The 13,209-nt window shown below is 41.4% G+C and overlaps 1 protein-coding gene across 1 annotated transcript in view; it reads right to left on the minus strand.

Moving 5' to 3' along the window:
* Positions 1 to 13,209, minus strand: part of SLC6A19 (solute carrier family 6 member 19) — a 116,179-nt gene that overhangs the window by 20,572 nt on the left and 82,398 nt on the right. The window contains exons 8-10 of the mRNA XM_077491821.1: positions 2,496 to 2,652; positions 1,454 to 1,658; positions 41 to 200 (exon numbers count right to left, since the gene is read on the minus strand). Of these exons, the coding sequence (XP_077347947.1) occupies positions 41 to 200; positions 1,454 to 1,658; positions 2,496 to 2,652 (522 nt within the window). The remainder of the gene's footprint in view (positions 1 to 40; positions 201 to 1,453; positions 1,659 to 2,495; positions 2,653 to 13,209) is intronic.

A 13,209-nucleotide genomic window follows, 5' to 3' on the forward strand; every position in this document is an offset into this window, starting at 1 on the left:
TACACATTCTAAACATCTTTATATTCAATTATAAACATACCTGTCTATTCCATATATGTAAACGACAGAAACCATTTCACAAAATGCAATTATCAGCAAAGGAATCGATCCAGCATATCCGTCAAACAATGCCAGCCAATAATTTCCAGAATTCAGGACAAATATGAGAGCAATCAAAAATGAGACAGCACATATTGTACCTGCAGAACAAATACATAAATCATAAATAATAAAATTGACATGAGAAAGAAACCATTTTTGTTTCCTTTTGCCAGTATGCAGTTTAGTTTAAGTAAAACAACTTGTAACAAGATCAAGTAGGGAACTAAAACTATGGAAACCCTCATATTTGGTTTAACAACACTTTTTAAATTAATAGCTAAAATAAAACATAACACAAGCTTAAACCAACAGTGAAATATGGGTGTTGAAGGTTGTTCACTATAAAAGGGAATTTTCCCCACAGCTAAGTGAAAGTGGTGGAATTTCACTTTGCAAACAATACCTAATCTCATATACAGTACAAGAAAAAGTAAAACAACATTTATCCTCCTTCAGAGGGTGCTAGGGGTTCTTTGAGCAATGAGCGATTAGTGCCAGCTATGAGTAAGCACTAACCTTAGTGCGAAACGTGTCAGATGTTAGCATCTTTCGTTGTGATGTCATTTGCTGTGTCCTAAATATTATTTGAATAAAGCATCGTTTTAGCATTGGAGTGCGGCCGTCCAGAGTTCTGTCATTATCCACATAATGAGCGATTAGTGCCTCTCAGATAAGTTCCCACTGACACTAATGATCTTTTTAGCTATCTGTAAGGGGGGATTCTTTACAAGGATAATTCTTTTTACTGACCCTTACACTAATATATCATGAGTTGTAGATATAGTAATTTCTAGAAGGGGTTGACTTAGATTGCAACGTTATTTCAAGGGTTTCAAGGATTCCTCTGTGTTCAAAAGGTTGAGGAAGGCTGCTCTAGATGAAGAAGCAACAGAGACACCTTTGGACAGCAGTATTGTCAGTCTGCAGGGAGGGGGGTGCTAGATGCACTAGCAGATTTAAATATACTAACAAATTGAAGCCAAACTCCAGCTCACACTTTTTAAGCAGTTGCAGCTGCAGTTTTGTTTCTTTTGGGGTTTTGTCTCAACACTCTTGAACACAAATTGATACATTTGTAGGAGAGCTTGTTGAAAAACAACAGACTTACTGGTCAGATCACTAGATTGGTAAACTGCAGTATAATAAATGTTTGCTTTTGGGTTTAATACCTCCTATAGACACACTAATAACAAATTAATCTTTTGTTTATTGTTGTTTTTGTTTGTTCTATATATAGATAGTTTAGTTGCCTTTATACACTTTTTCTATTCATTGTCATTATTAATATTATATGGACCAGTGTGTATTTCAACATCACATCATTTCCAGCTTACTAATAATTTCAGCTTACCTGTCACAGCTTCTTTTGGCCATGATTTTGGTACTATCTTAAGATCCATTAATGGTACCAACACTCCTTCCATATTTCCAAACATTGAAGACAGGCCTAAGCAAAACAGCATGATGAAAAACAGAACAGACCAAAGAGGAGACACTGGCATCTTTGTTATAGCTTCAGTGAACACAATAAATGCCAGTCCTGTTCCTTCCACACCCTGTGGAGGAGAAAATGTAGAAAAAGTGATTATAGTGATGTTTATTATATCAATTGAAATACCTAATTTAAAGAACTAACACAATTACCTTTGTATCCAAAACAATTTTATTTTTCTGGTGCCAAGATTTTGGTGCCGTATGATTACGGCAAGGGACTGCTTTCTATCAGCACAAGATGAGGTGGGTATGCCACAGAATAGGCGTTATTTAGGGATTAAGCTAAATTGGTGTAAAGCTATGTGTTAGGGCTAGGGTTAAGGGCAGAGATTAGAATAGAAACTTTGATTTTTTTGAAAAAAAGAAGTACATAGAAATTGCTGATAGATTAACATGTACAAAGTCCAAACGATATTTACTACTCCTCCTAGAAAGAACAAAATAATAATTAATAGCCCAACTGGCACTCCAAAGTTGTGCTTTTAAATATCAGATTCTGTACAAGCCGGTAATGGCTTTTCAACAAAACAACTGGAACAAGAAGTGACAAAATCCTCATCTTTTCCAGTTTCTGACCTCACAGAAGAGGGGCAGGAACTTTCATTCCTGCCCCTCTTCTCAGCAAAATTGACAGAGGAGAGCTTAATAAAGGGTACCCCCTTCCACCAACTGTAAAAGTGATCCAGCGGCTTTTTTACATGAAAGAGAATGGTCAGGTAGAAAAAATGGTACCAAGATCAGGGTTGTAGCCAAAACCATGATTACGTTATAACTACCTCAGGCCATTTTTATACATTTTTATAACTACCTCAGGCCATTTTTATACAATGTTATTGAGGTGGAGAAAAATGTATGGATATGTTGCTTATTTAATCAGTTTGCATGAGAAGAAGACTTACCTCAGACAAAATTCTGTCTAAATCACATGTTGGAAGATTAAGAGAGGCAATCACGTCTGGATGTGTTTGATTGTAATAGTAGAGTGTTTCATTATAGTTATCTATGCTTATAGCCCCTTCTGGTGCATCAAAGGAATTTGATAGCTGCAGGATGTTGCTGTAAAAGAAAATGTATATTGCCTATAAATATAGTAGGTCATACACTTATATTTTTGGCGTGATGCTAAAATAGAAAACAAAATGCATAATTTTATATTTGTGTAATACAAATACATCAAGTATAAATCATGCAATTGGGCTAATGTTTTATTTTTTTTTAATCTTGGTCATAGCCCATGTTACATAATTAATCAGGTTAAAAAAGACACAAGTCCATCTAGTTCAACCAATAGAAAAAAACATAGAAAACCTCCATGTAGACAATTCTGCACCCACAATTGATCCAGAGGAAGGAAAATAATCCTATGAAGCATGGTGCAATTTTCTCCAGCAGGGGAAAAGATCCCTCCACAGGAGGCAATCTGATTTTCCCTGGATCAACAATCTCTGGTGTTATTACCTATTAGGCCTCATGCACACTGGACATTTGCCCAGCTCTTCTAAACGCCTTTCACTTAGCAGGAGAAATGGTTAAACACAACTAAAACCGCGTTTTTTACATGTTTAGGCATGTTTAGACACATTCAGGTTCACCAAGTTCACTATATGGGCCACTTATGTAATTATACACAGTGATTAATTGCCTCTTTTGAAGAGAGATTACATTTATTTTAGCAAAATCAGGTTCAGTAACTACTCACATTACTCAATATGGCAGCTAGAAATCATGGCACACCAGCCAGCGATGTATAAAACAATTGATAAGCACTATAGCCAGGCATCTTACAACATACACAGAAAAAGATTGTATATTTGCTAACCAAATATGCAGGTGACCATTAAAATGTCAGTCAGATAGTTTCCATTTGCTCCATTTTAGGATACCACAAACCCATAGGTTTGGGAAATATATGATATTCAAAAGCCAAAACAAAGTGTTGAAATTCTCCTCAGGTTGTTACTGCTGTCTGTTTTGACTGTCAAGCTTTACCCTCTATTTGTTAAACTCCCTGCCACGAAAAAGTTTTATCCCTATTGTGGGGTCACCAGTACGCTATTTATAAATTTAAATCCTATCCCCTCTCAAGTGTCTCTTCTCCAGAGAGAATAAGTTCAGTGCTCACAACCTTTCCACATAACTAATATCCTGCAGACCCTTTATTAGCTTAGTTGCCCTTCTCTGTACTCGCTCCATTTCCAGTACATCCATCCTGAGGACTGGTGCCCAGAACTGGACAGCATACTCTGGGTGCGGCCAGACCAGAGTTTTGTGGAATGGGAAAATTATCGTTTTATCTCTGGAGTAGATCCCATTTTTAATGCATGTCAATATTCTGTTTGCTTTGTTAGCAGCAGCTTGGCATTGCATGCCACTGCTGAGCCTATCATCTACTAGGACCCCCAGGTCCTTTTCCATCCTAGATTCCCCCAGTGGTTCTCCCCCCAGGGTAAAGATTGCATTCATATTTTTGCCACCCAAATGCATTATTTTACATTTGTTAGGGCGCTGACAGCAGGAGAAGGTCTTTAGGACCTAGCATCTGTCAGGACACCAACAAAAGGAGAAGGACTCTAGGGCCCAGCATCCCCAGCAGCATATCACATGGGCCTTTATAAGGAAGTGAATCAGTGTTTGAAGATTCTGACTGATCTCAGCTTGTTACCTATGTTCCTGTGATTCCTGGTTCCTGCGTTCCCTAGTTTCTGACCCGGCTTGTTCCTGACCCGTCTGCCTATCTCCAGTTCCTGACTGCGACTCGTCTCACGGATACCCTCTGCCTGCTTCTTGTGTTTGACCTGGCTTCTCTAAATAATAATAATACTCTATTATCTCAGTGACTTTACAGACCTGTCTCATCTCACAGGTGCCACCTGTCTGTAGACTCTGTGCATCACATCAGCAGCATTCCTGAGCTTCCTGCAAGCAACTTCACAGGAGACCTGTGCTACTTTGTGCCTGACTCCTCCTGTCTCACCTTCAGGGGAGTCTGGAACTTATCCGCAAAGGAAGCCCTCTCTCCATCGGCCTCCAGCACCTGGTACGTGATAATATTTTTCTACATTGAACCTCATTTGCCATGTAGTTGCCCACCCCATTAATTTGTTCAGATCTTTTTGCAAGATTTCCACATCCTGCAGAGAAGTTATTGCCATGCTTAGCTTAGTATCGTCTGCAAATACAGAGATTGAACTTTTTACCCCATCCTCCAGGTCGTTTATGAACAAATTAAACAGGATTGGTCCTAGCACAGAACCCTGGGGGACCCCACTACCCACTCCTGTCCATTCCAAGTACTACCCATTTATCACCACCCTCTGAACTCACCCTTGTAGCCAGTTTTCAATCCATGCACTCACCCTATGATCCATGCCAACGGACCTTATTTTGTACAATAAACGTTTATGGGGAACTGTGTCAAATGCTTTTGCAAAATCCAGATACACCACGTCTATGGGCCTTCCTTTATTTAGATGGCAACTTACCTCCCCATAGAAGGTTAATAGATTGGTTTGGCAAGAACGAATCTTCATGAATCCATGCTGATTACTGCTAATGATACCGTACCTCATTACTAAAATCTTGTATATAGTCCCTTATCTTCCCCTCCAAGAGTTTACATACTATTGGTGTTAGGCTAACTGGTTTGTATTTCGCAGGGATGTTTGTTGTTACGTTTCCCAAGTATAATTTTAATTCTGTCCTCCATTAACCATGGAGGTGCTTCCTGTGATGTGTCATGAGTATAAGCACTGCAGTTTTGGTTACTGAAGCCCCGCGATTCCCTTGTGAAGACTGAGGAGAAGAATAAATTCAATACCTTCGCCATCTCCCCATCCTTTGTAACCAGATGTCCTTCCTCATTCTTTATGGGGCCAATATGGCCTATCCTCCCTTTTTTACTGTTTACATACTTAAAGAATTTCTTGGGATTTTTTTTGCTCTCCTCCGCTATGTGTCTTTCATATTCTATCTTAGCGGTCCTTATTGCACCCTTACATTTCTTGTTGCATTCTTTATAATGTCTGAATGCTGATTATGGTTCCTCAACCTTGTATTTTATGAAGGCCTTCTCCTTTGCTTTTATATGCATTTTTACATTGGAGTTAAGCCACCCAGGACTTTTGTTCGCTCTTTTAAATTTATTACCCAATGGGATGTATTGGCTAATGCCCTTATTTAATATGCTCTTAAAGCAAACCCATCTCGCCTCCGTTTTCTTTGTTCCTAGGATTTTATCCCAATTTATGCCTTATAGCAAGGTTTGTAGTTTAGGGATGTTGGCTCTTTTGAAATTCAGTGTCTTTTTATTCCCCTTGTGTTTCATATTTGTCTGATTTATACTGCAGCCAATTGACCTGTGGTCGCTGTTACCTAAATCACCCCTTATTTCCACATCCATGATCAGGTCTGTATTGTTGGTAATCAGTAGATCCAGTAATTCTTTATTTCTAGTTGGTGCATCTACCATCTGACCCATAAAATTGTCCTGCAAGACATTTAGGAACTGGTGATCCTTAGATTAATGTGCGGTTCCCTCTGCCAAGTCTATGTCTGGATAGTTAAAATCCCCCATTCTAACACTTCCCATCCTTGCTGCTAATCCAAATTGTGATAGGAGATCTGTCTCCCCTTCCTCCCTCCGGTTAGGGGGGCTATTTCGTTCTCCCAGTATTATTTTCCCCTTAGCTTCATCCCTTTGGAGCTCTACCCATAAGGATTCCACCTCTTCCCTAGCTCTCTTAGTGATGTCATCTCTGATATTCACTTGTACATTATTCTTGATATATAGGCATACCCCTCCCCCTTTTTTACCCTCTCTATCCTTGCGATAAAGGTTATACCCTTGAATGTTTGCCAGGCAATCATGAGAGCTGTTGAACCAGGTCTCTGAAATTCCCACAAAATCCAAATTCTCCTCGTACAACAGTATCTCTAGTTCACCCATCTTGTCCGCCAGGCTCCTGGCATTGGTGAACATGCCACACAGTTTAGACCAGTCACATATTATCCTCTTATTGGATGTTCTGAGATTGCAACTAGGACTTGTTACTATATTTTTTTTTTTTTTTTCCTTTTTTTTTTTTTTCCCCTTTTCTTTCTTGCATCAGAGATCAGCCAAAAGGTTATACTGATTACAGCGGCGGCCGTAGCCCGGGTGCCCAAAATTAATAACCAGTTTATTATCACCACTTGTGTGAAGGTATCTAGGCTGCTGAACCATCATCTGCATTTTTCTCTCTCCCCCTTTTTTTTTTTTTTTTTTCCCCCCTTCCCTTTTCCTTTTTTTTTCCCCCTTATTTTCATTTAATACTTAAATTCTTTTTATTTATTTTACTTCATGCAAGGAGAGTAATAGTATAAGCTACATAGATTACAAACAAATTATATACAGAGCAGTGTCAATAATATTTCTTTTGTTGAGGTGTTTTAGCGCTTTCTGTTTCCATTCACCCAGCATTTTAACACACCCTCCCCCCTTCCCTCCCCCTCCCCCTCCCCCAGCCCATCCCTCCCTCCCTCAAGGTTGAACACCAGCTCCTAAATTTTACCCTCTATAAATTTTATATTATCCTATTCTGTATCCATTTATCCATTTTTTTTATCAATCAGGTGGGTACCCCATTTCATTCAACCATGGTCTCCATATTTTCTCAAACCTTCTGAGGTTTCCCCTTCGTATATATACAGTTTTCTCTTTCCAAATTAAATCATTAATAACTTGAGTCCATTCACTCAGAAGAGGCGCTCTATCAGACTGCCATTTCTGCGCGATCAGTTTCCGCGCTTGGAATAAACACCGTATAACTGCCAACGTGGTATTTTTTGGTTCCCCCGCTATTTTCCTATACCCCAAGATACAAGTCTTGGGGTCTCGGTCCAGCTTGGTCCCAAACGTTTTATTTATGATTTTTACTATTCCATCCCAGTAGCGAAAAAGCTTTGGGCATCTCCACATCATGTGTATAAGATCCCCATGGCCTCGGCATCTAGGGCAGTCGGCATCCGTCCTTCTTCCAAATAGTAACAGCCTCTTAGGAGTGAAATAGGCCCTATATAACAACATTAAATGTGATACTTTCTGTGGCGGGGAGACCGATACCCATGGTCCTAGTTCCAATATTCTCTTCCACTGTTCCTCTGTAATTTCACCTATATCCTCCTCCCACTTCTTCTTTTGTTTAACTAAGCCTGATTCTATTTCAGTAGTCTTACATATTAATTCATAAAGGGCAGAGATAGCTCCCTGGGGTTTATCTATTTTCATTATCTCCTGGGGAAGAGATATCTTATCCCATTCCGGTATCTGTGAGCCACACTGCGCTGTCAATGCATGCCGAAGCTGCAAATAACGATAAAATGTTTTTTGCGGTACGCCGAATTCTCTTTTTAAGTCTATGAATGTTTTTACAGTGCTGCCATCATAAATTTGACTTAGCCTAGTTATGCCCTTCTTTTCCCAGGTACTGATTTTCCCAATTGACCGTACTTCTTGCAAATTCATATTGTCCCATAATGGGGTGTATTCTGTCCATCCATTACCCCCCAGCATCTTTTTTACCGTTCTCCATACCTTGCTTACCATATTTGTTATGGGATCCTTACGATAAAAAGAGCTTGCCTCCAGTACCTCCACCATGGTTTTATGTGGGGCTCTTATCAGCATTATTCTACCATTTGGATTAACCTCCCCCTCCTGATCACATCCCACCAAATGTTGCAACTGAGCTGCTAGGTAATAATTCCTGGGACTGGGTACCGCTAGGCCCCCCCTATCTGTTGGCTGCTGTAATGCCTGGAGTCGAATCCTCGCCTGTCCGCCCTTCCAGATTAACTTTCGGAAGAGGGTCTCAAGTTTTTTAAACCACTTCCTCCCTATCCACACTGGAGCATTATGCAGGACATATAGCAATTGTGGCAGCCATATCATCTTTATCAAGCTACATCTGCCCGCTACTGACAGTGGGAGTCGGCTCCAGGCATCACAGCTTCGCTTAAATTTACCCACTAACGGGACCAAATTTTTATCAGCATACTGCTCTAAATCTGCTGTTAAGTATATACCGAGGTATTTCATTACCTCTACCACCTCCAGCCGCGGTATCCCCATTGCAATTCCCACGCCTGGGTTATCTAGTTGAAGCAGTTCTGACTTTCCCCAGTTTATTATTAGGCCCGAAAACCCTCCGAAATTTTCCACTAACTTAATTGCCCTTACCAGAGATTGGCCAGTATCCCCTAAAAATAGGAGGACATCGTCCGCATATAATGCGATCCTTTCTTCCCTGCCCTCCTCCATTTGAAACCCTAGTATCCCCGGTTCTGATCTAATGGCAATCGCCAGTGGCTCCATTGCTACGGCAAAGAGCATTGGGGAGAGTGGACACCCCTGCCTTGTCCCTCTACTCATTTCTATGCATTCAGATTGTTCTTTATTTATTCTTACTCTCGCAGTGGGGGTACTATACAACATTTTAATCCATCCGATGAATGTGGGACCAAACCCACATCCCTCCAGGACACGCCACAGATACTCCCATTCTAAACTATCAAAAGCCTTTGTCATATCCAAGGATAAGATGGCCCTTGATCCCGTCCCCACCTGGGGAGCCTGAATATTTAAAAAAGCCCTTCTTATATTCATACTGGTTGATCGCCCTTCAATGAAGCCTGTCTGGTCTATATGTATAAGCCTCTTAATTACCTTATTTAGCCTATTTGCCAAGGCCTTAGCCAGGATTTTTGCATCCGAGCATAAAAGTGATATCGGCCTGTACGAGGCTACCTCTTGGGGATCTTTCCCTTCCTTAGGTATAACGATAATGGTCGCCTCCCTCATGGATGCGGGTAGTCTCCCCTCTAACTTTGCCCCCATCAAGGTCCTAAGTAGCTCTGGAATTAGCATTTCACTATATTTTTTGTATAGCTCCACCGGAAGGCCATCTGGCCCTGGAGATTTTTGATTAGCCATGCCTAACACCGCCTGCTGTATCTCACTCAAGGTTAAGGGGGCTTCCAAGTCCTCTCTCTCCTCTTGTGTGAGGTTTGGGAGTTTCACTTTCTCCAAGAAAGCATCCAAATCATCTTTATTTCTCTGACCTCAGGATTTATATAGGTCCTCATAGAAAGATCTAAATGTTTCTACAATCTCCTTCCCATTTGTGAGGACTTTCCCATTCATGGACTTAATCGCTGGGATTATAGATGGGGGGGAGTTAGTTCTTACTAGCTGAGCCAACATCCTGCCCACACTCTCTCCTTCTCCAAAGTAACGTTGCTTCTGAAATAGCCGCTTATTTTCTTCCCTTTTAGTAATTAATGATCTGTACCCCTGCTGTTTATTCAGCCATATCTCTTTCTTTTCATAAGTGGGATCTTTAACATAATTTTCCTCTGCCTCTATTACTTCCTTCCTGATCCCTTCCTCCCAACTCCTATTTTTCTGTTTAATTTTAGCTACCTGGTGGATCAGGATACCTCTAATATATGCTTTTAATGTATCCCATGTTATATTAGCTGGGGCCGTATCTATATTAAATACTAAAAACTCTTTTATTCTTATTGGGATTTCTTCTACTTCCGTCAGTAATTCCAGCCAGAATGGGCTAATTCTCCAGCCCCCCACCGTTATTCTTTTTTTCTCCCCTATACTCAGTGCTACTTTCAGTAATGAATGGTCTGATATCCCTCTAGGCAGATACTCTATATCCCTTACATCTTGCAGTGCTTCCTCATTACCCAGGGCCATATCTATTCTGGAGAGTGTCGAGTGCGAACTTGAAAAACAAGAGTATTGCTTAATGTTCACATTCCTCACTCTCCACATATCTAACAATCCCACTTCCCTCAGGAAGTCACTCAACCTTGTTGACCCTGACTGTCCCAGATGTTGTTTAGTGGGGAATCTATCGATCCCTCTGTCAAGCACTTCGTTGAAGTCCCCCAGCATTATAACTGGAACCTCCTCCTTATTCACCAGGAAGTCCATAAATTTGTACACCACCTCCATCTTAAATGGGGGCGGTACATAGACACCTGCTAAGACGTAGGGTTTATCCTCCAAACTACAGTATAAAAAAACATAACGGCCGAGTTCATCAATACTGACCTGTCTGCAGGAGAACCTCACCCCAGTTCCCACCATCACACTCACTCCTCTCGAGTATGATGTATAAGTGGAGTGGTACTGGTTTTGAAATCTTCTATTTTTAAGTTGAGGTGCAGTTAATTTTGTTAAATGTGTCTCCTGCAGGCAGGCCAGACCGATCCCGTGCCTCTCCAACATCGAGAAAACCGTTGCACGTTTAATTGGGCTCCCCAGGCCTCTTATATTCCAGGAGGCCACATTAAGTATTTTGTCCTGCATTATTCAAAATACACAAAGAAATAAAATAACAAAAAAGTGGAAGTACACTATACGTGCGCCAACCCCAGCCTCCTAAATTACAAATTCCCCACAGGTGTATCATCTTTATAGTGTTGATTTCTAAATCAGCTATTATTTGTGCAACCACGCTGTAGTGTTCAACCCTCATCTTCTTATGTACCCCTAACTCAAAAATTACTTGACCCAATCCTCCCTCTCTCCCCTCCCGCCCATTCCTAACCACCCCCTCCCATCCCACCCCCCCAGCCCTCCACCTGTTTAGGCAATCCCCCAAGGGGTTACTCATGGCCTTCACACTCTCCTCCCTGCCCTCTTTCCCTTCCCCACTCTTATAACCTTCTTCCTCCGCCAAGGAAGTTACAAAAACGAAAAGTGGTAATAAACAAGTGGCAAATATTATCACAACCTTTAACCCTATCTCCCCTTCTAACAATCTTTCATACTTCATTTAAACCACTCTCATCTCTCTCCCCGTGTTCCAGAAAAATTACTCAATAGCAAAAAGTGAAACAACAACAACACAAAAAAAAAAAAAATTATCCATTCCCCCCCTCACCCCTCCCCTCCCACCCCCCCCCCCCCCCCTTGTATATCTACAATGACTCTTTATTGGCCTCCAGCCATAAGGCTACATCACCCGGGGAGTCAAACAACTGTATTCCCCCCAGCGCCGCTATTCGCAGCCGCGCTGGGTATAAGAGAGCGTACGAGACCCCATGAGACCGTAGGGTACGTTTGACCTCTAAGAATTCAGCCCTACGCCTCTGTAATTCTGGGGAGTAATCTGGAAAAAAGGAGATCTTCACACCGTTATGCATAACATTACCCAGGTCCCTTGCCCCACGCATCAATGCCACTTTGTCGTTATAATTAAAAAATTTCAGGATAATTGGTCTGGGACGACCCCCCGTAAGTGTAGGCTTAAAAGGGACTCGGTGAGCCCTTTCTATAGAAAAAAAAAGCTGAGAATTTTTCTCTACCGAACTTTACTATAAACCATGATTCTAGGAATCTTATCGGATCAGGCCCTTCACACCCCTCAGGCAGTCCCAACATCCTTATGTTATCTCTGCGTAGTCTATTTTCTATTTCATCCATTCTGGTAAATTGATTAACTAGTTGTTTCCTCATGCTATTAACTTCTTGCTGCACTGGGTACAAATCATCTTCCATTTGGCTTATCCTTATTTCTAGCTGTGCAGTTCTTTCTGCTGCTTTTTGCATGTCCTGTCTGAACATTGACAGCTCCTCCTTCATACTCTTAAACTGACCACATAGCTCTCCCAGTGATGTTTTGCATACGTTAACAGCTTGAAGAACCTCTCTTAAGGTTGGGTCCTCCTCAGTGGGGGGAGTTGCTCTCAACAATGATTCCGTATCTCCATGGGTTACCCCTTGACGTTTACTTGTATTCTTTGGGCCTGATGCGCCCGTAGCGTTTGATGCTGAGGGTTGACCCTGGCTTTTTCTATCCACTGGGCCCCCTTGTTGCGGCTTCACTTGTACAGGTTGGCCCAATAATATCGATTGCTCTCCCTTTATTGGAGACTGGCCTAATGTACGGGTGTACCGCTCTAGTTTTGCTGCAGCTGCTTGGGCTACCTGTGAGTTCTTTTCTTTTGAGGAGCGAGGGTGTTGTGTCCCTTCACTCTCCGCTGACACATGTTCCTCTCCTCGACGCCTTGACATCTTTTATTCAGGGTCACTACCAAGATCACTGCCAAAATGGAGGCTTCAATCAGTGAAGCAGCACAGTTACAGCGATAAAAACAAGAACAGTATTATAGTCCAGAGAGCCTTAGAGAAATAGGATAAACATTTCCTTGACACCTCAGAGGGAGCCAGGGCAAAAGGAAAAAAAAAAAAAAGGGGGGGGGCTCCAATGGAGGAGGGGGAGACAAGAAAAGTCCCGTACGCTGGGTTGGCCAATTAAATATAAGTCCGGCCAATATCAGTAATCTTTCCTTCATAAAAGTCGTGACTCAATGCCGGTATCTATGTAAACAGGATATACCGCACTTATGCAATTTAATAAAAAACAGAAGAAAACAGAAAACAGTTCAAACATTCACACCGATCCTGTATTTTATACTTCTCATATCGGTTTATCCGTTATTAACCAACTTGGGGTACTTGGGGATGGTGGGATATCAATCCACCTAATATGGGAGTTGGAAGCTCCCTTGATACACAGCTCTCATACATACATACGGAAATCTTCTTACCAG

Source organism: Lithobates pipiens, unplaced genomic scaffold, assembly GCF_037356315.1.
Source record: "Lithobates pipiens isolate NorthernLeopardFrog02 unplaced genomic scaffold, aLitPip1_a1.2 Scaffold_19, whole genome shotgun sequence".
NCBI classification, from domain to species: Eukaryota; Metazoa; Chordata; class Amphibia; order Anura; family Ranidae; genus Lithobates; species Lithobates pipiens.